The sequence below is a fragment of the Momordica charantia genome, assembly GCF_013281855.1.
Source record: "Momordica charantia cultivar OHB3-1 chromosome 1 unlocalized genomic scaffold, Mcharantia_2.0 BLBB01000001.1, whole genome shotgun sequence".
NCBI classification, from domain to species: Eukaryota; Viridiplantae; Streptophyta; class Magnoliopsida; order Cucurbitales; family Cucurbitaceae; genus Momordica; species Momordica charantia.
The window spans coordinates 24,167,684-24,194,553 of NW_028275157.1; the positions used below are offsets into that span (position 1 = coordinate 24,167,684).

A 26,870-nucleotide genomic window follows, 5' to 3' on the forward strand; every position below is an offset into this window, starting at 1 on the left:
GTAGAGGTAGAGTTGGATGGACACGCGTCTTTAGCTAAAGTGGAAAAAGAAAATTATAGGCATCTGAAACCAAACATTTAAAATGTATTTAAATAGAAAAAAAGTATATAATTAAAACAATACAAACTTTTAAAAGTAAAAAAGTAACCCGAACGAGATTAAAATTTTAAACCCAATAATTAATAACCTAAATACACAGGCCAAATTGAAGGTTGAAAAGTAAACGACCGAAGTCAGAGATATTTTCATCTTCACAAGTATTTGTTTATTTCTGATAATTCGAGTGCTCGACGGATTTTTTTAGCTAGGGGAAAATAGTAGGAAGCCAGCACTAGCAGACGGCGAGAATTGGAGCTTGCGTTCTGAAACCTTCAGCCAACTGCCATGGAAATAACTTCCTGCTCAACGCTATATTATCGTCCTCTCAAAAGAACCCCGAATTGCAACTGTTCCGACTCATATCTTATACTCAATCAGCCAAGAAGTAGGCTCCATCCGTCTTCTCCGCATCTCTCTGTATTCTCGAGAAGCTGTAATTTCAATGGAAAGAGTTTACGACTCGGAAGATTGCCTGCTTTCAGTAGCCCCAGCCGTTCCGACCTCGACTCGTCTCAAGAACTCGCGGTTCTTCTCGAAGTTGAAGGGTGATTTCATAATTGTTCTCATTAACTCATGCATTTACACTTTTTATTAATTCTTTCTGGTTCGAATTGTCTTCTGTTATCCGAAGACCGAAGCTGCTTTTTCTCTTTACAGATAAGTATTCTACGAATACCTGCACATTGTTAAATTTCAAAGACGTACTGACGTAGCAATGCTTTCCATTATCCGTTCGACTTTCACGAAGCTACTTTGTTATAGCTTTATGGTCTCTCCAAAATCAATGTGCTGACCGATTTCAGTTTAAATTATTTACACTCATTGATTTTATCACGTTCCTGATCTAATCTACCTTTTATCCCGTAGGCATGTTGAGTCAAATAAAATTTTAGACCATTATAGGATACCACCAGAAATCCAGTAGACAGGGCTCTTAATTATTGGACCTACTATCTTTCGGACGGCCCAAGTACGGAAAATGGGAAATTGTTTATCTCCCTTCATCTGTAGATCTGATCGAGGAAATATGATAAAATTAAATTCCGGTCAAGTTCGTCCATCAATAGAGACAACGTTAACCATCATAAATAATGCAGAAGTTGTTGTTGTGTGTTTTATATATTTAAAGTTCAACTACATGTGGGGTGGAAATTCAAACCTTCGACCTAGGTCGAGGATACAATGCTTTAACGGGTTGAATTATGCCGTGGCTCATGCACGAGTGTTGAAGAATAAAAAAGTGGGAAAGATCTCATATTTGGACTAGAAAAATCATTGGATTGCCATATGAAGGAATAACTGGCAGTGTTGACTACTTCCCACGTCATGTAAGTGAAAATAACTAAATATTCAAGATAAAAAACCAGATCTAACCTTTCACCAAAGAACAGTTGAGCAGGCTATGGCTTTCCCCTTCAATCTATCAATCACTTAAAACAAGCCCTTGTCTGTATCTAACTGCTAAAGCAGAGACCAAGCAGGTCTTTCAAGCACAACTAGGCCTTCCCTTTCAACCACATCTTTGGATGATGAACTTATTAGATTTTACAAAAATCTAGAATAGGTACTAAGTTCCTTTAGACTTGTGATGATTATGTTGCCCATTAATGCTTTTGCGGATATTTGATAAACCAAGAGAAAGAAGGACTAGATATCAAGAAATAAAGTTAAAAAAAGAAAAGAAAAGGTGTAAATGCAATATTGCCAGGGAGGCAATAGACTATGTTGATTTGAGTTAGGGTATCTGGCCAATATTGTCTACGTGATTTGAAATAATAAGAAATTAATATTTTTCTGCTCTCCAACCTTTGAACGTTGCATGTGGTGGGTAGGATGGAGTTTCTTTCCGTAACTCCTTTTTGTCCCTTCCTTCCAGAGTCCTCGTGGATGCATATCGCTCGACTAATCGCCAAGCTTTCAATGAGGGTGTGCTCAAACTTTCATACTTATTCATTATCAGTTCTAAATTCTGTAATTAATTTGGATTTATGTGTTTTTGGATGATCATTATCCAACTTTCTGCTGTCAGCATTTCGGAAGCTTGGACTTGACTGCGCAAATTGGACTGAGCCTGTATATTCAGACCTTGTGAGGTGCAACTCCTATTAATACTATCTAATCTAGCTTATTATTTTGAAATTATGCTTCCATATTTGCTTTCATGAATACATGATAAATTTGGCATGTTAAAGATTATCTTCACTACCCCTGGCCGCCCCAATTAAACTTATTAGTCAAACTTTGATTGCATTGCCTTTATATTTTATTAACAAACACGTAACTATACTTCTATTTCTTCAATAAAATTTGTTTCTCATTAAAAAAAAGCTTGTAACTTTACATTGCATCTTTTTTCTGCAACTCAAGACCAATTTCTTCAATTTAACAAAATTTGTCATCTTTGCTTTTATGACTATATGGTGTTGAAGTCCCCATCCATTTTACATACTCTAGGAAGAAGTCTCACGATGTTGTGCAGTAGGTTGGTTATGTAAGGCTTAAGTTCTTAGTTGTCAGAGCAAAGGGTGCATGTGAAAGTGAATGCATTTCTATGGGGTAGGGTTTATGAGTAAGTGACGTGGGACCCTTTGTAGTACCTGCCATTGGTATGTATAATTGTTAGTAAAGGAGGGGAATGCAGGGAGTAGCTAGTTTTGTGGGAGAGATACAAACCTCTAGGATGTTTGTAGATTGTAAATCCTTTCCTCTATCAATATAAGTGACATTTAACAAAAAAATAAGAAACACAATATTTTTATATATCAACGAAATATGCCAGAGAAAATGGAGGAAAGGCAACCCTAAGTCAAGGGAGGTTACAAGAAAGGCTCCAATTAGCCAAAAGATAATTTAGAGAACAGTTTCAAAAAGCTTTACTAAGCCTACACCAAGAAGTAGAAACAAAGAGGTTCTCCACCAAAGATAAAAAATCTCTATCTTTTCCTGACAAAAAAAATGTGGTTTCTCTCTAACCATGTACACCACAAAAAACTTCTAATAAAGTCGAGCCAAAGAACCTTTGCCTTGTCTTTGAATGGACGATGAAGGGAGATAGTAATAAAAAATAAGGGATCATACAAGAAAAGAAAACAGCATGTTCCAAAACCCTAATTGGCATATTCTGGCCAAGGCTTTATCACTGTCGTGACTCAAGATTTTTGAAAATCATTTTGATCTCTTTCACAGGAAAAATGCTTCTAATGAGGAACGGATGCTAATTACGTATTTTAACCGTGTGAGTTTCTTTTCTTGAATTGAGAATTAGAACTATTAGTTTTGGTAATTGCTTCTTTTTCCTTGGTTCTGAAACACATTTTTAAGTTAGTCAAAGTGTTTCTCTTCTGTACAGATTGGTTGGCCGACTTCACTGCCAACAAATGAGAAGGAATCATTTATTAAACGTGTTCTGCAAGAAAAGGTGCTTCTATAGGTCATCTATGAATAAATGTCTGGCAGATATTTTTTTTAAAGGTTTTTGATTCAATGAAATGAAAAAAATTGGATAATAATTCCTTTGTACACAAATAGCCATGTAGCCTTGATTTGATAATCCCAATTTGCTCCCAAATATACAGGACCTCTCTATTCCTTTCCTCGAATAATCTTGTATTTTTATCTTTCTTTTTTGATAACTGGGAGTCGGAGCTTTGCTCTCCTATACTAAGGGGCACCTGCACCCGTCCCAAGGTCCGGACCCGGGAGACATCAAGGGTTTTTGGTATTAAGCTCACCTGAAGGCTCGAACTTGTATTTTTCTCTTTCTAAATCACCTCCTAAAAAGATGGCATCTGTCCATATAAATTTAGCATTCTTTATGAAGAAAGGACCTGTCAGTGAATTTGTGATATAAAACACAAATCTGTGATCTAGTTGAGATTGGAGTTAAATACCAATGGTCAAACTTTTACAGCGTATTGAGTCCAATACAATGAATGAACAAGTGAATTTGTTTGGATTAGGCAGTCATGTCTTGGTCTTCTTGAATGTAAATCTCCTTTGGTGCTCAAGTTAGTTTGCATGCACTATCCTCCCCTCTCCTTCTGTAACCATTTTTCATAGAAAATGTTTCTTACAAATTATATTTATTTTTTATGTCATTCCTCTTGTGAGCATTAGCTATTAAAAAATGATGCTATAACAATGTTTTTTTTCTTCTATCTTTTTATTTTTCTTTTAAATCTGAATTTTTTCATCCATTATTTGCAGAAAAATGCATCAGATGAATTGATGGTCTCACAAAGCTTACCTTTACGGCCAGGAGTTGAAGAGTAAGTGCTCCAAACTGAATCCCAGTCGATTGGTACTTGGGAATCTGTTGCCTAATCATCTATATGATTTACTTAATCCACCTATTTTTTAATTTGAATGCCTATATTTCTTATTAGAGTGGACATGGTTTTCCTTGATATTTGGATTACGTGTTAGAAAATTGACCATTTAATGGTTGTAGTATAATCATGTCATATTGTTATGGTTTTCTTGCTCTGTATGTTAGAACTAGAAAAAGAAAAAAAGAAAAAAAAAAGAAAAGAAAACCTGTTACACCAGACTATATGGTCATGGTTTAGAAGCAATAATGCTTATTTGGTTGCTGATTTGTCTAAAGTTTTTTGTATTAACTCCCTATCTTCCATTTAGTTCCAAATGGAAGAAGCTTTTATATTCTCTAGTGCTCATTTAGTTCAAATGACTACCACCCAGCAAGAGTGAGATCTTCCCCGATGAAGTCCTAGTAAGCTTATCAATTTTATTGGCCATAGCATCAAGAATACAGAAGATAGAGAGAAAATAGGTAGGCATATTAGCAATCATAGCTTAACTTGAAGCAAGAAGTCCTCATGAAATAGAATTGGTTTATGAAATTCTAGGGAATGTAAGGATTTTATCCTTGAAATGTTCTGAAAATTTGGAAAATTCACTCTTCTTAGAAACTCATTTGTCAGTCTTATAAAAATAAGGATTCTGCAACGGAAGATACAATTTCAGGCACAGTTAATTCGCACCTACTTTATTAAAAAGAAAAAAACTTGCACTTACAGTTTCAGATATTGCTGAATATCATGTCGCGTACGGTAACCGGTTGCTTGCTACCCTTGACTTTAAATGAGATCAGACATACAACTATAGTTGATATCATGAGTTGTCAATTATCAAAACTTGATCTACGAATCCCTCTCGACTGTTTCTTTATTAAGTGGAGCTACATTTCATTTCTGCAGTTTCATTGACAATGCATATAATGAAGGAATACCTGTGATTATTCTCACGGCCTACAGCAAGACTGGAGAAGAAATTGCTAGGTAAATTCCTGTTAATATTAGAGTTATACAACAGTTGGAAATACATAAATTGTCTTCCCAAAACTGTGGGTTTTTCCCAATAGCTGTCATAAAGTACTTTTCACTTTTTGGGATTGAATTGCCTAATTATAGAATATCCAATTGCGAGTAGCTATGATATGCTATGTTATCAGGAAATCATAAAACCTTAGTCGTGGCATTATTTTTTTTTGATATCCGTGAGTGTCCTTGCTTGCTTAGTCGTGGAATTATGACTAACTAATTTTGTTGCAATTTCAAATTTAGTTTTAAGCGTGAAACTAATTAGACATTGTTTTCTACAATACTATTTGTTGCTTGTAATAACGAGGCTCCAATATTGAGAAAATTTCTCTCTTGCACTATCTTATTGAATCATTTAAAATGCTGTTCTCCGGATTGGACCAGTAGTAAGGACTTTTCATCCATCTTTACAAGTTCTTTTTGTATTTCTTCTTTTTCAAGGTCCTTCACTTTTTTATTTTTATTTATTGTTGATTTTTCCTCATGTAATGCTTTCCCCATATCAATAAAAAAATGTTTCTTGTTTTGGATAAAATGTCATTTCCTCACAATTGATACAATTTATTTGTCACTGCCTTGTAATAAAATTTTATCAATGTTTAAAGCTAACATTTCCGGTACGTGTTGCTTAATTTTTAGATCTATCATTAATAAGCTTGGACCGGAGAGAATATCCAAAGTAAAGATTGTTGGGAATGAGGAGGCAAGACAGAGTTTATATAGTCAGGTTGTGCTTGGTCAAGCAAAGCATTCAGGTCTGGATGAGCAACTAGCTAAGGAAGCAATGAAAGCAGGTAGTCCTTTTTCCATGTTGGTTGACATACTTTGTGAATCCAATTTTATTTTAAATATTCAAGGTTGGATACTGAAGGGCTGTATTATTGCTTGACGGGCTAGCTTCTGCCGAGAAACAAAGGATAGCTGAGAAGGTTGCATCAGCGCTAAAGTTGAGTGTTGAGATAAATATTACCTCATCTGAAAGGTCCGTCCATTTGTTAAATTAAGTCCATGGTGAATGTTTACTATGATATGCTTTTGTTTTTATGTCGTTATTGTTGCTGTACTATTATTATTACTATATTTTTCATGTTAATGGCCAGCTGACCACAATGAATAGAAGTGTAGGGCCTCCAACCATTTGATACTTCCAAGTCTTCTAGACTATGAGGCACCACCTAAAAATTAATTGACTTGCATGCCTTGAAGGATCATGACAGGAAAGCAGTGGATAATTGAGGTCCATGTCCTTTCTAGCATATTCACATAACATACATTTCTGAGGACTTGGAACTTTGGAAGAATTGTTCTTGGTATCCACCATTGGTATACATTTTTTCACAAATTGCTGTCCACGGCCAACAAAACTTGATTTCATGGAGAAGTTCCTTCACAATTTAGCTTGGTTGGCCAATTTTTGAGAAGTCATATAGAGTTTTAGAAGAGAGAAGGTTCTGCAATTTGCAGTTAGAAATTGTGGTACTTGATCTCATGGGACGGAGAGGAAGCTATCCAAGTAAAATAGAGAGAGAGCACCGACCTTTCATCCTCTCCTCTTGAACTGAGTTTCACAGCTGCTTTCACCTTTTGTCGTACAAAATGTTTGCCAATGATTATTGATGAGTATTAGAAGACGATGCAAACAATGGAGTGTTGCTGAAGGGGCTTGGTTAGCAATCAATCTCCTGAAACCAAGTTCAAGCGCAAGAGATAAAAAAGATTGTATAAAATTTTCGAGTTTGAACTGGTTCCTGATCTCCTTTCTTATCTATTCCACTTGGAGCACTTTTTATGAACTCCTTTGGCGGCATAGAGTTTCTTATTACAATTCCATGGGGCTTGATCTACTAATGCGTTTGATCTTTTAAGTGCTCCAGCTTTTGGTATTGTACTTCTTCCACTAACAGTAAAGATAATCCTCACAATAGTTGATATAAAATACTGTAGTTTATGAGTCACCATGGATTGGGCTAGCTGCAAACCTATGTCTTTAAGGTAATGAATTTAAACCATAGGGTCAAATCACCTACTTAGATATTGAATGACCTTTGAGGTTCCCGATGCTGTTGTCAATTCAGGCAGGAATCTTATAGAAGTAATCAAGATGGATGTACGCTGGTCCAAAGAAAAAAACATGTTGCGGTTTATGCAGACCCTTCCTTTTCTTTACCTCTGCACCAAAATACTTATTGTGCATGATTATCAGTTTTATAAACATACATGTGTATGCGTACATACATCTCGTTAGTGGACTTTCTAGTATCCAAGGGATGTTTTTAGAAGCTTGATTATGTGGTTTATTTTCAAATTCTAAGAATCCTCTAGTTATAACTGTCATGGATACGGGCTCAAGTATTGAAAGTTTATTTTAAATAATTGGTTATCTGTTTATTTGACAAAAATATTTAATATTATGTATATTGGTTACAAAAAGAAAAAGCTCTATTATGTGATAATTTATATGATTCTGTATTTTTACACATTCAGTTTGGAGAAGATCACATGTGCATTGCGTGCTGGAGCAGAACTTGCAGGCATACCTGTTTCAAATTGCATCCTTATTGCAGGAACCCAGTATGGGGTTGATGGAGCTGTTCAAATAGGCATGCCATGTATTGTACTACGTAGTAGGTAATCCCGATCTCGATTCTCGAATTAAATTTCACCTTTTTTTTTCCCTCTGAATACCATGATTTTACGTCTCGGTAATTAGTATGCATGCAGGTAATTTTAGAGTGTTCAATGAGCCAAATTAGGTCTTAAAATAGATGGAGTGATAAGTGATTTAAAACAATCAATCAAGTTTTAATCAGGAAAAGAATTGGCACTCAGAAGTTTGTTTGAGCTTGGGAAGAAGTTGCATTTATGGTTGGCTGACTTTTTGAGATGCTTTCCCAAGTTTCATCACTACAATACATCAAGAAAACAACACGAGATTCAATCTAAAAGCTTGATGGTATAACATGTGAACTTTGTTCTTGATCATACGCCAAGGTTTAGAAGGAAAATTTTGGCTTGCCAATGGGACTAGATAAAAAACTGTTGTTCACAATCATGTTGTACAATTAAACTTAATTCGTCATTGATAGTTGTAACAAACACATGCATGCTTCTAAGAAAAGTATTATGCTTCTTAACTTTTGGGCATTTATTTATTATTTGTAGTTTGACATCAAGAGCTGAGTTCCCTTCAGCAAATGCTATAATGGATGGCTTCGGAGTAGGTGGTTTGACCATTACCAGATTACGGCAAAAGACATGGTCTTGAGATAGCTGGCCTCGTGTTATTTCTGTCTTTTCTAAGATGAAGCCTTTGTATTTAACACTGCTATATGACAGTTTTCATGCTCAAATGTATGGCTTTAAATCTTGAAACTTTTGAGAAATAATAGAGAATAATGTTTCCTTAGCGTACATCAGAACTCAGAAGCATGAGAATAATTACATATTTTAGGAGCAAAGCAACACTGTGTACTGGCCGGCCTTTCGCAATCTCCGCAATTTTTCTCATCGGGATTGAGGATGGGAAAATAAATTTTGTTTTTAATTTATTATTATGTTTTTTCCTCGGGATGGAGCTCCAACCCCAAAAGTTTAATATATATATATATATATATCGATCATTTTTATTATATTATTAATAAAAATATTAATGTTTTTTTCAGCTTAATGTGTTTGTTGTTATTATTATTGTTTTTTGAAAATGATCTTAATGTGTTTATTTTTTATTTTTGGCTGATCTTAATGTGTTTGTTGATATTTAATTAAGTTTTTATTTACAAAATAATACAAAATAGGAATTTTTCAGAAAGGAGGATTAAAAATAATTTATTTAGGACGAATAATATGAAGAATAAAATGATATAATGAAAACAAACCTTCTCCCTTGCATCATTGTGTAGGGTTTTTTTTTTTTTTTTTAATGTTGTAAATGAAACTGATTTTAAAAATATAGTTGTTTAATTAAAAAAATTATAGATTTTGAAACTTATTTTAAAAGTATTGTAGTTTTAAAAAACTGAAAATTGGTCGTCTCTCCATTGAGACGTTATATAAAAAATAATACATCAAGAGACGACCATCCCACATGGTCGTCTCTCACCTTCAAATTAAAAAAAAAAATTACGTGACGCCTGCGTGGCACCACATCTAAATGGTCGTCTCTCGACCAACCTTCAGTTTTTTAAACAACTATATTTTTAAAATAAGTTTCATTTTACAACAACATTAAAAAAAAAACCCACTGTGTCGTACAAATATTTCAATTTTCATTTCCCCTCACCCTCTAATTTAATATCTTATATCTGCAGTACTCGTTAATTTTCGAATATAGAATTAGAATATTTATTTAGTATTAACCAATGCATTCTTACGTAAATGTAAAATATAGACCCTAAGATTGAAGGATGATGAAGAAGAAGGAAGAAAAAACCGAAGTTGACCCAATCCGACCTTTTTGCTCACCCACTACGTTTTTTTTTTAGTTTTTCCCCCGCCCGGTCGAGCTGTCTGAGGTCGATGGTGCATCCGGTAAGCTCTTTCGGTATTCATCTCCAGAGCCCAGTCAGATGCTTCAATCCTTCATTCATATTCCGTCTCCTTCCTTTTTTCATGTCTATATTGCGAGTTTACAGCTCAAATCTTTTACTAGTCTTCCCCTCACATGTTAGAAAAGGGCGGTCTCTCCTAGACCTTATTCCATCCAAGCTCTCATAGCATTCGTCTTTCTTCCTTCTCTGCTGCACATCTGTATTCTGCTTTATAGAAATCTTGGCTTTATGGTTTTTTGTTTGGTCAGGAGTAAAAATCAAACACCTTTGAGTCGGTTCGAGTTAATTCACAAATCGAACCGACCTAGCTTGATTACACCCTACTTTTAACGGTGCCCAATATGTCCTTAATTTTTAAAAGGTGCATAATCAGTTCAATTTTATATTTAATAAAATTTAAACTTCCAATTTTGAATAATAGCTGTCGGTAATTTTTAATAGTATCTATGAGACTATTAAATAGAATCGTATTAAAAGCAAAATTTAATTTTATGCTTTAACCGATTTCTTAATTTAAAAAAAAAAGTCAAATAAGTTGGGAATTAAAAATTCAGAAATATAAGATTTAAAGATATTTGGAACAATTTTAAAGTTCAGTGACGATTTTTTATTTTTATTTTTTTGTTGAGCTGTGCAGGGGAGAGTTAATCTCAACCAATTTTCTCAGACAAACCCTATTTCATCAGCATACTTGAGTTGAGTTCGCCGATTTTCTCCGGGAATCTCATCTCAGAATCAGAACCAGGTATGCCATTGCAATTTATTGTTTTCATGAACTTTTTCGCCGATTTTCTCCGAGAATCTCATCTCAGAATCAGAATCAGGTCGCGAACAATGAGTAAAACTGGAACTGGAAGTTTTCATGAACTTTATTGTTTTCCTTTTTACAATTTGAGGATAGAAATCTCCGATTGAGCAGGAGGTCTCTATATAATAGGATTAATTCTTTTGATCAAGTCATCAGAAAGCTCGCAAGTTTTAATTATGGGCAAACCGGTCTCTCGGTAAGAATGCAAGCTATTGGTTCTCTTTTGTTAGGCCTATTTTCTTATTTTTTCTTTATCAATCCTAATTTTTCTTTTAAACTTTTGTTTGATGAAGGTCGGATTCGAAATCTAAAGCCGAACGAAAATTTCAAAAGAAGGTCCAGTTTTATGAGAGTGAGTTTGAACTCTGACAGAAACTTGATCGTGCTTGCTCTATAAATTTCTTCGCAGCCTTTGTTACTTCTGATATTATTGACATTATCTCTGATAGAGGTTAGAAGAAAAAACCTCAGGTGACATTGTAAAGAAACGTTGTTTGAATAAAAAAGATGCATAGATAAACAAATTACAAAGCATCAAGTTATTAAGTAGGTTTGGTAACACTTCTCCAAATAATTTGATAGCATTCGGCTAATATTATGCAAATTGCATGATACATAATTGGCCACCAATTTCACTTCAGTTGTCACCCCCACAAATTGTTGAGCATATTTACGAAGTCCGCATCAATTTGTTTCCCCTAGATTTTTGATTCCCAAATATCTGAAAGTTCATTTTTCAGAATAGCAAGTTGAGTTTATATTTTAATGTCATTTATTTATGTAGGATTTTCAATTTAACTCGGGATGTTTGTTTGATTTTTGAGAGTTGTTTGTGGTATCATGGACATTAAAATCTGACTATATGCAGGAGTTGGAGAAACCGTTACTGCCTTGAATGCTCAAAAAACCATTAGTAAGGTAAAATTCTTCATTCGATTACTTTGCATTTACAGTTTTGATATAGCATTATATTTCTGTATTAGTTATAGATATTCAGTTTTGTTATTATTTCTTTTCCATGGGGAGTATCTTGGAATTAATTGAACCCTGGGTTGGTCAGTGGTCATTAAGGCTGGCGAAAAAGTGGAAGATAGGCAATAGGTCCAAATCACCTCCTAGGATTTAATTTTTTACAAGTTTTCTTGGTAACTAAATAGGATTAGACAGTCATCCGTGGGATTAGTTGAGATGGCACATGCACCCTTGAATATGGAAAAGAAAAATCTTGCAATGTATTGCAGCTTATAATGGTAATTACATGTTCTTTAAGAGCTTTTTGATGGTTGTTATTGAAATTCCATTTCTGTTTTGTGGGTAATGCTTGAAAAATTTTCTTATTTATCTTTTTCCTTTTGAACTGTTTGTGGTCATAATTTTCTTGAAATCTCAACCCCATGTGTAAGGCACCTGGTAAAAGCACAATAAGAGACCTTAGATTCAGCAAATAGATCATGTGGTGCCACTTACCTATCTCAAAATTATCCCAAGTTTTCTTATAACCAATGTTACAAGGTTTAGCAGTCATGGAAACATACGAACAAAGTTACAAGGATATGGGGTGTACTAATGGAAAAGCGTTGAATTTTGTCGTAAACAATGAAGAAATTGCATTGTTAGAATCTTTAATCTCTCTACTGTACTTTTAGCATTATGCTAAAGTTGAATATATATGTTTAGCAGAACTCAAAAAAGCGAAGTCGAAAAAAGCAGTTGAAAGCTTTCGATCTGACCACTCTGTCAGAGTTTCTTCCTGGATTGGAGGCTCCTAAACAAAAATCTTCTGCAGCCGAGTTAAAAGTAAATTGCAAGTCCAGGCTAAAGTTTATGTAAGTTACTTGTTACTATTGTTTGACATGTTCTATATTTGACATTACTTGTGTCTTGTAATGCTCTGGGGTATTTTAATCAGATTGAAGGAAAGAAAGCAGATGGGTACAGTTCTTAATCACCCTGCATTCCAGGCAGATCCCTTGAAAGCTATTCATCTACATTTGGAGAGCACACAGCCAGTTGAGGAACCAAAGAAAAAAAATACGAACAAAAATGGGAGCAAGAAGAGGAAAGAGAAAAAGTTGAAGGCTTCTGCAGGACCTCAACAAATGTGTGTTGGTCTTTTTGGTCTTAGTCTTGATTAATTAATTAATGTTTTGTTTTGATGATAACAAACACATTTAGTGTAACGGTTTTGAATCTCCTAAGTTGGAGTTAAAATGAAAAAAAGTTATTGAGAAAACAGAAAACATCTTATTTTGAATTTACTTTGTATTCAATGTGCTAGTTTTATGTTTTTGTATTTTGAATTTACTTTTATCAACAGTTGAGATTTCATGTTCACATAGCTTATCTGATTAAGATTAAGATGTATACCTTCCGTTAAAAGATGTATATTTCTATTAAAAGGTTGACAATTCTGAAAGTTCAAAACTCTTCCTTCGATGTTAAATTTAATAAAATCTAATGGCTGTAAATATGTATGTGTTCTTACTCATCAAACCGATAAGATCAAATTAAAGTTTTCATTAGATCGGCTGTCAATTAGACATGCGGCGGAACAATTTTGAACTTTTAGAAATTAAAATGAAAATTCAGCCAATGGTTGGATTTTGGTTTGCTAGTGTACATACAAACCTCCCATTTTTAGTAATATTGAGGTTGATGTTGTTATTCCGGTTCTTAATTCTCTCCCAAGCGAACAAGCTTTCTTGCATGTTGAGCAAAAGCTGGAATTAAGAGTGTTCAATCAAACCGACAATCCAAACAATCTAACCCAAACCGTTAACAATCCAAACAATCTAACCCAAACCGTTAGGGTTGGATAATAAAAGTTTGGTTTGAGATGGCTTACTCATGAAACGGAACATGGCTTTCTTGCATGTCACCACACAATTTGTTCTTGCTTATCTAATATAATGAGTTGGAAAGCTCCGAGGGCAACGGCAGCAGTGTGGTTCCACGTCGCTATACTTAAGCCCTTATCAACTAAAAAATTTCACTTTGAAAAAGAAATGGTTCATTTCAGTAATATACGATACAGCGTAAGACATAGACCAACCATTTCTTGTAAACAAAAATGATCTCAAAATCAAGTTTTCAATGCACCTGTGACGGAATTTGACTCTCATCCAATTGTTTAAAGATGCCTGTAAGGCTGTAACAGGTTGCATCATGCTCACAACAATGTAATAAAGACCAAAAAATAAATTTCTTTCATATAAAATTATCAATAATAGAAGAAACAAAACTATATCGGTAGATCAAAATCTATCTAAGTAACTTCTTAATCTCACGATATCATTCATTTCTCGCAGGCTATAGGAACAATGGTGATTCTTCCCTTCATCACAATGCATTTCTGTCTTTTAAAACAATTGACCGAATCACGCCTCGTCTCCGACGCCTCCATCTTCACGTCCACCATAAGTTAGAGCGAGAGAGATCTGCAAATCTAGGACAATCTACGACGATTTTCAATATAAACAGATTAATTCGGTATAAGGAAACTTTACTTCGCGACTGAATTTGTTGAAGCAGGCGGATGCATCATTTAAGTCTAACTTGGAGGATGAGATGCACTTGTTTCTTGAAGATAGACCGTAGCTCTTCATTTGCTTCGATTCCTATTCTCCTGAAATTGTTAACAAGTTTTGCATTCGATGATTAGACGGTATGGTCAACAACTAAAACTAGCATGGTTGGAATTGAATAGTTAATCATCGTATCCATGCATGAATATGATACTAAAGGTATGGTCACATTTGGATAGCTTCGGTCTGTATTTTCTATGGGAAGAATCTTTTGAAAACTGATGGAGGAACTAGGAAGTTACTTATATGTACGATTTATAAGGAAAAAAAAATCATTAAAATCATATAACTTTACCCAATTTTAGATCCATTTTTCCCCACAAGAATTTTGCGTTGACTTGGTTTGTTGGTGATCAAGTGTTGCTCAATCCTAAGAGAACCGTCTCGAAATTCTTTCCAGTCAACCAACCGATGTTCAATCCCATAAGGAATTTCCTGAAATAGAAGCAAAGTTGATTGGTCACAATGAATATCTTAGCCAACCCAACAAAAAAAACTGAGCTCTACCTGATGCACATGGTCTAACAACCGTTCCCGGACAACTTCAAGAGAGATGTTCTTCATCATTTCTTCATTCAAAGTACATGGATCTTCATCCCAAGCTCTTTTGACTGCCTAAAAAGGGAGGGGAAGGTGAGCCCAGGTTTAGATGCAGAGTTTAAGCTGAATGAACATAATAAGTGGCTGATGGCTGAGTGATGACAGTAAAAAATAACTTCAGCATCATCATCAAAATTGTGAAAACCTCATATGCCTGTAATCAAGGTGCCTTAAATACGAAAGTGAAAATTGAATAATATAAATTAATTCGTTTCATACAAATATAAGTTCAAAAAAATATACATTACTTTGACTAACAGCAGTTAAACAGAATAGGAAACATGCCTGATCCATTAAATATTTTGAAAGATCTTTTACTCCAGCCCCCTTTAGCCCCGAGATCATGAAGTACCTATAAACAGTTTGTTCTGTAAGTGAAAAGGAAAGCTGCAGAACCCTTAAGTGAGTCAATTCTTTGAAAGCTAGAACAAATCTTACCTTTCATATCCAGGAAGATCTTTGAATTGATCAGCAACTGTTAACAAGTCTTTCTTGTTCTCGATTAAATCAACCTTGTTCATACATAATATTCGCTTCTGTTTTGGGTGTGACGATGCTCCCATTCGTTTGATCAATCCTGTCACCCTCGAATCAGGCCTAGACAAAATGCAAGAGTCAATGGCTAAATCATCTGGCTACAATCAACTTGAAGTAGGAAAAAGAAGACAAAATGTACTATCATTACCAAGGAGTTGGTTATAAAACATACCGAATAGAAGTAGAATGAAGATTTGAGATAAAGTGCTCCAAAGATAATAACTAACTAAGAAAACCTATAGGTTAAAGCATTCATTCTTAAAGAAAACTTGAAGGTATAAAGCATTTAATCTTCAATACCTGAACATCACTAGTTTCGGTTCTAAGGGGAAGAGGAAATCCAATTTAACATGATCTGGGACTGGTTTTGGTTCAAGAGGAGGGGAATTGCAGGGTCCCAAATGTTTCGAGGAAAATAAGCAATACTTTTAGTCAAATTCGAAAATTTCTAAATTATTAGGAAAAACTAGGAAAATTTTGCAAAGCCTATGAATATCTAGTCTCTTATTTGACAAATCTATTTTTTATAACATTTGATAGTAAAAGGAATTGCCACTAACCTTGTAAGATGTCTATGGACGTCAAAAATAACTATCGACACGTCATAAAGTTCAACTGAACTCCAAGCGCTTTGCACACGAGCTTTCATATCTTTATAAGGAAGTCCCTTACTCTTTAACATGAGCCCTGGTGTGTCGAAGAAACACTGAATTGGCATAATACATTAGGAAAACTCCTATTTAACTATTTCTGTAGGCTGTAGTAATAAGAAGATAAAGAACAGAGACAGATTTCGTCACAAAAAAGCTCAAAGGCAAAGGAAATCTGTCACTACTATTGAAGAAACAAATGCTATTTTCTTATCCAAAAAAGAACAAACAAATGTTATTTGAGGAAGAAATTATGAAATGTTACAAAGTTCTTAAATATTTAAGATGCATGAGTCATGACATTAAATTTGACACAGTTTTCTCTTTGATATCAACTGATTTCGTTTTGAAACAAGCCATTATCTGAAAATTTTTAAATCAGCACCTTCAATAATCTATGGTTTAATCAAGAAATCTCTGAAAAATTTTGTAATCCTATTAAAGTTACTTGAATTCAGACGTAACATCACTACTTTAAATCTCTGAAAGATGACAGTGCTATAACTCATTATGCAATGTAGATAGTTCATACAGATAAATGTATTCTATTTGGAAAAGAGGAATTACATAAACTTATTAGAAAATGAACAAAAGTTTGAGAAAGTAGATAGGCTACCCTCCATTCCAAAAGCAAAGGAGACTAAAAATTCCCAATGGACATCAATAAGAAAAATACCGATATCTATAAAAGAGTTTAGACAAATAATTCCATCTACAAGCTCAAAGTAAATAGTGGCAATATATCTTATGATTAATTGTTTTAAGAAAAACAAAAATATGATACATACAATTTGGGTGTTTCCCTTGGTCATTATTCCTAGGACTTCATGAGTAGTGGTATTTGTCTTCCGTGAAACTGCAGCAACTTTTGTTCCCACCTGCATAACAAACATAATGGAATTATTCCTTCTTCCAATCTCTTATATGATAAGTATAACTAATACTATCTGATTGCTCCCACATGACCACCCTTGTATTAAGAAAAGATAAAATTGAAGAGATGAAGAATTTCTTATTAGAGTATAAGGATAGAAAATGGAAAAGACAGTTCTGCATGCAAGGGAATGCACAACAACCGATTTAGTATACAAAGCTATAAAGAAAGAATAACAACCCTAAAACTCTCTTTTTTCAAAACACAAGACAAAGTTTCTCATTCATTGTTGAAAAACTGCAATATGTGTATCACAAATAGCAAATAGTAGATTAAGAAAAGGTCTGCAATTAGAATAATTACAAAAAGCTTCTGGATTTGCACAGTAAGACGCCACTTGGAATATAATTCAGTCCAATATATCCACCAAACTAGAAGACTTATCTCCAAACAATCTTTGATTTCTTTCTACTCATATACCCCACTGCTTTAATCAGATTAATCCATCTTCTAATTAATCAATACCCTCCAAAAAGCTGAATGAAGTTATTCTTAACCTTCGCATCAAATACCCAAGAAGTTCTAAATGTATGCATCACAGAATCCCACATTACTGCTAAATCAGCAATGGGAAAGAGAAAAAAAATGCATGGTCGTTATCTTCACCTGCCTTGGAGCAAAGGACACACATACTTGGATAAGTAAACCAAAGCGGGCATCTTTTTCTGAATGATAAGATCTTGAGCTTAACAATCCATTCATGAAGTGAAGGTAGCAGAAAAGTAAATGCATTACAAACTATTAATTTGACGATCAATTATAAATTCCAGTTCTTTGCCATCACCTGGTCTAAAAATGTTGGATGCCACCAATGACCCAAATAGCTAACAGAAATCCCAACTTAACTACCATGAAAAAGTTTAGACTTCCAAACATCTTGCAACAAACGAATTTATACCGAATTGGCAGCTTTAGTGTTAGTTTAGGATCATATTAAAAAAAAAAAAAATATATATATATATATATATATATATAATCTATCTCTTAAGCCACCATAAGTTTAAAAAATCATATAAGAAATGCACTGATCATAAAAGTTCCATCAGTTGGTCACTCCAAGGAGTGAAAGCTAAAGACGAACCATATAATTAGTCAATGCGGACTTGCCGGCGTTTGGTGCACCAATTATCCCAACTGCTAGAGACTTCTGGTCCTCCTCCTTCACTGTTATATCCTCGTCTTCTTCCTCATCGTCAGCAGTTTGCAACGCCGCCTCAAGCAGAGCCTTGGCAAGCACTCTCCGTCTCCTTTCCTCCTCCTCCTCCATAATCTTGTATTTTAGCCCCTCGGATTCTTTCCCAAATACAAGTTGGTCGGCCTTCGCCCTATACTTCATATCCCAAGAGGGTTCTGCAGGGGACTGAGGCTCAGTTTTAGTATATGAATCCATGTTTGGAATGGTGAAGTGCGCGCTGTAAAATACGGAATCTGAGGCATTTTCAGAGTCGGAGAAGGTAGGGTTGGGATTCAAATCGTGTTGCTCGGGTTGGGCGGAGTAACATCCATGGGAAAAAATTGGATTTAGGAGAAAAGACTGGTGGGTTCGTGCAGGAATCGTGGAGACAAGTCGAAGAACTCTGAAAGCTTTCATATCAAATTCTCATGTAAAGCATAAGAAGGAAGAGGAGTGTAGCGGCAGGAACAAGAATCGAAGGCTGAAAGCAGCAGATTTGATTTGGCTCTGCTGGGGGAAGACGGGTTTTTGGGGTTTACAACCTTCAGTGGTGGTGTAGCAGAACGGTGGTTTAGTCACATTTTTTTATTTTTTATTTTAAGAATGAGTAGTTTTTAGGAACTAAAAAAGGAAAAAAATATCTACAAAATACTTTTCCTAACTTTTAAATGTTTGTTTGAATGGAAAAAAAAATGTTTGAATTTTGAAATATATTCTTAGCCTAATTTTATTTAGGAAAATAATTAATAAAATTTTCCGAGTATCCAACCGTTGGACTCAAAATAATAATAATTATTATAATAAATTAATAAAAAAAATGATATGGTACATTGTGTTAGTTTTCAAATTTAAAGAAAAACCTCTTTTTTTTTCATGAAAAATTTGCACTAATGGTTTGCATTTTTTCTTTTTTTTCCAAGCACATCATCATGCTGTAAAAATGATTTCGAGCGAAATAAAAAATCATACTCTTTAATTCAATTTTACTGACTTTGGAATTGGTACACAACTTACTCTAAAGTTTTAGTTTAACCAAGTAGTTCCATCAAAGTATTTAGTCCAAATTTTAAAATTAAGAACAAAGTGAAGGAAGGACATTGGAAAGTTGGCCAAATTGAGATGTCTTTGCAACAATGATGCTCAACATATAGACATTGTTCGGTACACAAGTCTCAATTTTCTTTTTGCTGTAGTTTCAGTTATTATACACATATATATATATATTCTTTATTTAAACTTTTCATGCAATATAATTTAGTGTCGATTTCGTGCTCTCTTAAATTGCTTTATTTACTAACAGCATAGGAAATGCAAATCATGTTTAAATGAAGAACAACAGGGGAGAGAGATGACAACCAGCAAAAAATTGGAAGGAAGCTGCAAATCTTTCTCTAAATTAAATCTCTAGGTTGGGTATCTTCTGAAAGAGGGTTTACAAATTGATACAAAGAGGAGGAGAAGAAACGAAAATGAAGGAAAAAACACCCTTTCTCTTTTAAATCGCCTACATAAATAGGAAAAATGAAAACTCTGTTCTGTCCTACCAATTTCTCGCAATGAATTCAATGTAGATGTTTTAAGTTGCTCGGTTTGTTAGACACCCTAAAAATATGTTCTCAACATTGCCAGGTGACTTACAAATTTCCACAGCTTCTTCTGAAACCTACTGCAACACAACGCTTATGGAGCTTCATGAAACCATCGTCGACGTCGCTTGAACTAAAATGGCATTCGGCCAGCAAGCCTGCTTTCCAAGATTCGTTTGTCGATGGCTGCATCGATTGAACTCATCTGAAACAAGAATACAATATGAATGATCAGAGCAAAACTATATGGAAGTGATGCCATCGCCAGATCATATGGTTGAGTCCTATGCAAGAGGTGCCAAACTTTGCAAAAGAGGCTGACCTGGTCAAAGTCGAATTCACTGATCGATCATAAAATAAATTGTAATGATGCTACGAATGAGCAAAAATCTGTAGGGTATAATCTTGTTCCACCCAAATCCCCACACTTTGGCATCAAGCATAGGGAGAGTGAATCGCATATAATAGATTGAAAAGCCAATAGGAAGAACTGAATACACTACGCTCTTAACCACATTTTATGCCATAAGGATAGAACCTTCTGGCAGCAAGATTTGGAAAGTTTTTATATACACACACACCATAAGTGGGGTAACATAAATACCTACTTGAGCCTTTTGATGCCCACAAGATTGGTGGTTTGGCGTGCAAACTGGAAAATGTCAGTTGGAAAAAAAAACAGCATTTACATTTGATTATGAAGTTCGAAGTAAAATATGAGTTCAGGCTCAAGGTTCTAAGAAAAATAAATTATATAAATTGGATTTATACATATCCCTACATTGGGAAATATATACTAAAAAGAATCCAAAAACAGAAACATGTATCGCCTACCCCCACATGGTTAGATTTGAAAACCAACTCCAAATATATAAGTTGCAGTATAACTTACCTGGCTAGTTTCATCATGCACCTGATACTTAGTTAAGGACATTCTTCTTTCCTCCTGCACATGTATACCAAGAAAATGAAACTAGGTCGGAAATATCGAGATATATCATATTAAACCAGCACACAAGAACTTACCATAGACATCGCCTCATCATCCCAAACCAAATATACTTCATTTGTTGATGGCTGAGTAGGAGCTTTATTCGCAATTACAGGAGGTGGTCCAATAGAAGGACCGCCTGTATTTGGTCCCGATGCATAAGAGTGTGAATTACTTAATATTCCACCTATAGCATTAAATGCAGTTAAGTCACCCTGTTAAGTAATTAAACGAAATCAAAGCCTACACTACAAGACAGAGACAATATCAACTGCTATAACTAAATGAGTTGGGCAGGGACGCATCAATATCAAATTTTAATAACTTGTAATTCAGATAATAAGTCTTCTAGAAACTTGCAAAGATTTGAATCTCTAATTCCAAAAGGAGAAAAAAAGGAAAAACTATTTCCATAAAATGCTGTATGTTCTTTGGACCATTTCGTTTTTCTTTTGAGTAATTAGGGCAATATGCAGAAAGTCATGCACAACTTGAAGGCTCGGTCAGATGATGGCTCTACTGACTTTCTAGTAATGCAAGAGTTCGTAATTGAAACTACATTAAGAAAAATGCATAGATTATGGTTCTTATTGAAATGTAAAATTGAAACTAATTTTAATAGTGGATAACCCTTAACAAAGTAGGTAACTGATACCAAAATCATCAACGAACATTAATATTTCAAACACAATCATCAAAAAGTTCTCAAAAGTACTACCATCATTTTCATTTTGTCTTCATTGAAGGCATTGGGAGAAAATCTAACTGGATAAAACCTTGTGAAAACTCATATCGAAGGGACTGTAAAAAGTAATTAGTTGAACCTGGAATGTTTGGAACTTGATTTCCAATTGTAGAAAAAGAGTTAGTGCCTAGATGTGCACTCACTGAGCCTTTGATTTCTGCTGCAGAGGTCAAAGGAATGCTTGTTGGAAGTGTAGATGGAGAAAATGGCGAGCTTTGCATAGCTCCGTGGCTATTACCAACAACAGGGAACAGCGGTTGAGATACAGAAACTGAAGGTGCAGTTGAAGGCAATCCAGGAGGCGTTATTTGCGAATGCTGGAGCATAGGAGTTGATGATACTGGGAGTGGGGGCCTCACAGTCTGCACAGGAAATAGTGGCTGCTGAGCATAACCCAATGGGGCAGGTGGAGGAATTGAAACTGCTGAGTTTGGAGGGAACCAAGGTTGTGGACGAGGTGGAACTGGCCAGGCAGCAGGCAGCGCCTGTCCGGTAGAAGCATAACTGCAGTAACATGATAATCGATGAAAGTTAACAATGTTTGATCATTTTATAGTTTACTTAAGATAACACAAATAATTGTAAAAACTTCAAGTTAGGCTAGTGAATGGAAGACAAAAGGACAGGCAAAAACTTACATTGGTTGCATTGCAGCTAAACCTGGTTGAGGAGGATATACAATACCCAGCGATCCAGGCACCACACCTCCAACCATCTGAGTCGATGGCATCTCCACTTTAGCCACCTTCGATGCAGCCTCTTCCTCTACAAGAAAAACATTTCCATAACTCTATGGTTATACCGCTCTACAAAACATTCTTTCATAAGAAGGAACAGACAAGATGTCATTCATCATAAAGCATACTAAAGGCTTGGGGTGGGTGAAAAAGAAGTCAGCTCCATCCAATATACAAGAGAAAAGTTCAGAGCTCCCCTCTAGTAATTTCAAATCATCTGTTTCTCATAATTTTTGTTTTTATAAAAAGAAAAAAAAAAACGTTGTTTGTACTACCACCTTTGTGTATTCTTTAATTTTTCTCGATGAAAGTTGGCTATATATATATATATATTATATCACCCTTCAACCATACAATCCTTTATTAACATTCTCCCCATGGAATTCTATTAATACCTTCCTCATTGCTCTTCACTCTCCCTTGTCCAAACTCCAAACTTACAAGAACATGCTCCTCTTGACCTCGTTATGAGATAGAGTTGTCATCTTAATAAACCATCCATATTGATTTGATACTCTCTGGAACCAACAAGTCCCATCATCAAACCTTGCATTTCTGAAGAACTTCAAACCCAGAGCATACAATAACATCCTTAGCACCTTGAACTGTACATATCATGTAGTTTGAGGAATTTCACACGTGAAAATTAAAATAGTCAACTAGTCTGAAGGTTCTCTGACTAAATATAGATGCAGGTTCCTTCCACTAACCTCCCTCCTTGAAAGAAATTATAAATACCTCTCCACAAATAAACTCAAAGTCACAGACTGATCTGTTAAAACCTTAATAAAAAGTTCTGTGTAAAACATATATCTCCTACTTTAATGTGACCTAACTGAAAATGGGAAATTTATTTCATGCTTGATCAAAATAAATTCTCCAGAGTAGACAAACTCCCATTTTACCACATTAAATTATTATTACACATATGACGTTAAGAGATATTTACAAACAATAATTCAGTTATGTTATAAAATTAATCTCAAGCTCAACTACTATTTGAAGATAAAATAACACTACCAACCATGTTATAGTTAACTTAAAAAACAAGAAAGATAATGGTAACCTTCTATTCAGATCAGTTTTTGGAAGAAAAAGACAAAGTTCATTTAAATAAATAAATAAAAAGACAGAGTTCATTACTTAAATTTCATCCATACAGTTTCTCAAAATGATAACTATTAGTCCATTAAACTTAGGTGCCATTTAGCTCGAGGTATTTTAGGATCTCCATGGAAATGTTGCAAAATGCGAGAAGTTTATGTTAATTTTATAAGATTTGCCCTTAATATTTAACAAACAGTATATAAACATAAACATCATACACACGTACAAATACAACCAAAAAAAAAACTATAAGATGCCATATTTAGCCAGGAACCCTCAAAAGAAAGAGCACAGGGAGAAAAAACTCAGTGAGATATTGTGTGTGGGGGGAACTGAGAGCGTTCTCAAATCTCTTAAATTTTCAAAGCCGCAAGACACGATTACAGAAATCTACCAAGTGGGGCAACCACACCCACCAAAAAGAAACTTTGACCAAGGGGGATTTACCAAATTCACACCTCAGTTTGGAAAATTAAAAAATACCTACTTATTTAAAAGAGTAATCCTTGCCCTAACACAAAAATAGAAAACCCATATCTTCTTGTATGTCTATTTAAATGTATGTATAAATGTATGCATGAGAAAAACAGAGAGGAAGAGGAAAAAAAGTAAGAGATAATAGGTGTAGGAAGAAATAAAATAACGCATGGAAGAATTATAAAGATTTCTCACCACCTTCTCCGTAGTGTGCTGCCAAGACATCAGGTGGAATCCCTTGCATTCCATATATCTCAATATCTGTTGATTCTCGGCCGGGTTTTGCATTAGGAACTCTAGTCACAAGATTGCCACCACAACAGAAAAAAATTAGCATATAAATATGACCAAAACAAAAATACCAGTTCAGAAACAAACCAATAAACATGCATTTGATCTTAGACAAATCAAAAGCCCTATTGAGAGGCAAGTCTATCTAGCCTCTCAGGTCACTGCAAGCTATGTATCTACATAGGCCTCCTGTAGATTTTTTAAGATCTAGTGGACCTCGACACCCATATTCTATAGTTCAAAAATCTTCTGCTTACAAAACTATATCAATATAACAAAATACCAGAATGCAAAATTTCAAAACCATATTTGAACACTACCTACATATCGTAGCTAATACTCATTAAGAATTTTAGCAAACTCATCGCAATTGATTGGTATGCATATCCCCTTAAACAATAGCACATTTTTATCAACAACAAAAAATATATATTAACTTGAAAAAAAAGCATTACCCTCTGGATACGAAATCTCATGCACATTCCAGAATCCTTTATCTATCTCAAAACATTAATAAGGGGCTAGAACAAAAATTTAACTGTAGTAGGGTGTCACTATTGAAATGGATAAAGTATACCTTACAACCTACTTTTAAAGAAGATAGAAATCATAACATTCTTATGTAGAACCTAGCAGTACGTCCAGAATCTATCCCGTGAATGAAAATTAGCATTGTAATCCATAAAAATAATTGGAAATTCTTTTTTGAGTTCATCAATAATGGGTGGGGTGGGGTTTGAACCTTTGACCTCACGGGAGGTTACTTTATGGCTTAACCAGTTTGTGCTCAAAGTTGGAAATTACTCGAAATCATTAATAATTGAAAAAAACTCGGAAACAGCAATATTATGTCTCGAATAAATTTTCTTAATAAGATGGGAACCCTGATAGCTCCACAATAAACACGGGCAAAATTCAGTCAAGCTCTTCCAGCTATCACCGTTCAGTCAACGCCAGGAACTTAAAGAATTTCATGAGCACATCAGGAGAAATTTCCATCATATCCTATATACTACTATATTCGTATATGCTTTCCTGTTTGAATTTACAATCCAGCACGAGGAGATCTAGGGAAGGAAGAAAACAGAAATCTACCAAATTAACTCCTACGACAGCGAGCAGTCAGTAACAAAGAACACCAATGAAAGAATTCTCTTGCGATTGGAATGAAATACAGCGCTGTACAAAAATTTAATCTTTCGAACACGTTGAGAAAGATAAGTTTATGTATAGACCTGTGTAGTCGTAAAATAAGTGGCTTAAGCAGAGCAGAAGATGCAGACAAAGATGAGAACAAAACAGTCAAAATAAAGTAGATTATAGAGTTAAAAGTTGAGGAAAGAGTACGCATACTTGGTGACGGTCTCTTTGTGGACCTGAAGGACGTGGATGACCATACCGCCGGCAGTAGAAAGCTTCTTATGACAGACATGGCACTTGAAGTGTTTGGCCTTCTGATGCTGCACCAATATCTTCTCATCGTCGAATTCTCTGTCGCAGTAGTAGCACCACACCTTTGAGGAAACCCTCTTCTTCTTCTTCCCCATAATCAGAACACTGTTTCTGCAATCCGGAAACGAGTTCTTCGCAAGTTGGCTTGTAAAAGAAATCAAACGAACAGAGATCACGAAGATTTAGGGTTTTGTTTCTGGCCTTTCCCTATCCGGAAACGGGGTTTTCTTTTCTCGTCTCCCGACTCGTTTACCCCTCAACCCGATCTGTGATTTTACTCGCTCCCTCCAATTTTCGCTTTTTCTCTTTTTTTCTTTTCCTTTCCTTCTCAATACTTGTTTATTTATATTATATTTTATATATAGCTCTAGCTGTACAATTTATTATTTTCCGTCTTTAGGGAGCTGTAAATTTAATTTGTACTCTCTATCAAAAAAAAAAAAAAAAAACCGTATTGTGAAATTATAATAATTTATTTCGGAAGTTTTTTTCGGTCGTGACCATGTAAAAGGATTTTTTTTTAATAATGTGAATTTTTAAAATATTTACTAAAATATGTCTCATCTCAAACTAATTACAAGAATGATAGTTTGGAATTCATAGGTCTCTGAAGAGACGACCTATGAACTGGCATATAAACGTGGCGCTTACTCAGCGCCAAAGTGCCACGTTAATTTTTTTTTTAAATTAACCGACCATGTCTTTTTTTTTTTTTTTTTTAAATAACGTAACATGTCGTCTCTAGTTTTTTTTTTACTTTGGTCGTCTCTAAGAGACGACCATGGCTTCTTTTTCTTTTTTTCTATAACCTAACATGTCGTCTCTTTCAAGAGACGACATGTGAGGTTTTTTTTTTAATACTTTGGTCTTTTTTTTTAATACTTTGGTCGTCTCTTTCTTAATTGCTATATTTATTTATATTTAAAAGTTTGTTAATACCATACTGCAATTAGAAAATGATATTTTTAATTTATCAAATTAGAGAATTATAATTAATTTAACAATACTATCATCCGAGATATGAAAAAATATATTAATTAATATGTATAATTACAGCTGAATAACCATAATCAACCATTATAGTCTATCAATCAATCTAATGTGTCCCACATGAGGGAGATCGATTGTATTCAATCCCATTTACACCTTCCACCATACAACCATTCATATACAAAACAATTGCCAAACATTTAGATGCCATATTTTATC

General features: G+C 34.6%; 4 protein-coding genes across 12 annotated transcripts; 2 read left to right on the forward strand and 2 right to left on the reverse strand.

Annotated features, from left to right (window-relative positions):
• Positions 1-263: 263 nt before the first annotated feature.
• LOC111015757 (Haloacid dehalogenase-like hydrolase (HAD) superfamily protein) lies at positions 264-8,852 on the forward strand. Of its 2 annotated transcripts, none has more exons than XM_022290900.2 (11): positions 264-644; positions 1,976-2,025; positions 2,129-2,192; positions 3,286-3,334; positions 3,449-3,517; positions 4,306-4,367; positions 5,319-5,399; positions 6,081-6,235; positions 6,339-6,423; positions 7,926-8,065; positions 8,604-8,852. In XM_022290900.2, exons 1-11 carry the CDS (start codon positions 385-387, stop codon positions 8,606-8,608), a joined length of 1,020 nt encoding a protein of 339 aa, XP_022146592.1. In that variant the 5' UTR covers positions 264-384; the 3' UTR covers positions 8,609-8,852. The 2 variants fall into 2 exon arrangements, with proteins under 2 accessions (XP_022146592.1, XP_022146591.1); XM_022290899.2 differs by having other exon boundaries at positions 265-644; positions 7,926-8,069.
• Positions 8,853-10,573: 1,721 nt separating this feature from the next.
• On the forward strand, positions 10,574-13,073 carry LOC111015855 (ribosome biogenesis protein). 5 transcript variants are annotated; one of them, XM_022291029.2, is made up of 6 exons: positions 10,574-10,733; positions 10,890-10,992; positions 11,090-11,148; positions 11,665-11,714; positions 12,474-12,622; positions 12,706-13,073. In XM_022291029.2, exons 2-6 carry the CDS (start codon positions 10,973-10,975, stop codon positions 12,929-12,931), a joined length of 504 nt encoding a protein of 167 aa, XP_022146721.1. In that variant the 5' UTR covers positions 10,574-10,733; positions 10,890-10,972; the 3' UTR covers positions 12,932-13,073. The 5 variants fall into 5 exon arrangements, with proteins under 5 accessions (XP_022146721.1, XP_022146719.1, XP_022146722.1 ...); XM_022291027.2 differs by having other exon boundaries at positions 10,908-10,992; XM_022291030.2 differs by having other exon boundaries at positions 10,926-10,992.
• Positions 13,074-13,979: 906 nt separating this feature from the next.
• LOC111015827 (GTP-binding family protein) lies at positions 13,980-18,864 on the reverse strand. Its single transcript, XM_088119274.1, has 8 exons — positions 18,183-18,864; positions 16,956-17,045; positions 16,078-16,223; positions 15,419-15,577; positions 15,262-15,332; positions 14,888-14,991; positions 14,676-14,815; positions 13,980-14,421 (listed from the first exon to the last, which is right to left on the reverse strand). Exons 1-8 carry the CDS (start codon positions 18,690-18,692, stop codon positions 14,337-14,339), a joined length of 1,305 nt encoding a protein of 434 aa, XP_087975400.1. The 5' UTR covers positions 18,693-18,864; the 3' UTR covers positions 13,980-14,336.
• A 777-nt stretch (positions 18,865-19,641) lies between these two features.
• Positions 19,642-25,990, reverse strand: SUF4 (zinc finger (C2H2 type) family protein). Of its 4 annotated transcripts, none has more exons than XM_022290834.2 (7): positions 25,563-25,990; positions 24,114-24,214; positions 22,236-22,362; positions 21,741-22,101; positions 20,888-21,067; positions 20,754-20,807; positions 19,642-20,066 (listed from the first exon to the last, which is right to left on the reverse strand). In XM_022290834.2, the coding sequence occupies exons 1-7, from the start codon at positions 25,754-25,756 to the stop codon at positions 19,995-19,997; spliced, it is 1,089 nt and encodes a 362-aa protein (XP_022146526.1). In that variant the 5' UTR covers positions 25,757-25,990; the 3' UTR covers positions 19,642-19,994. The 4 variants fall into 4 exon arrangements, with proteins under 4 accessions (XP_022146526.1, XP_022146524.1, XP_022146523.1 ...); XM_022290832.2 differs by having other exon boundaries at positions 20,888-21,039; positions 21,677-22,101; positions 24,117-24,214; positions 25,563-25,989; XM_022290831.2 differs by having other exon boundaries at positions 20,888-21,039; positions 21,677-22,101; positions 25,563-25,989.
• Between the last annotated feature and the right edge of the window lie 880 nt (positions 25,991-26,870).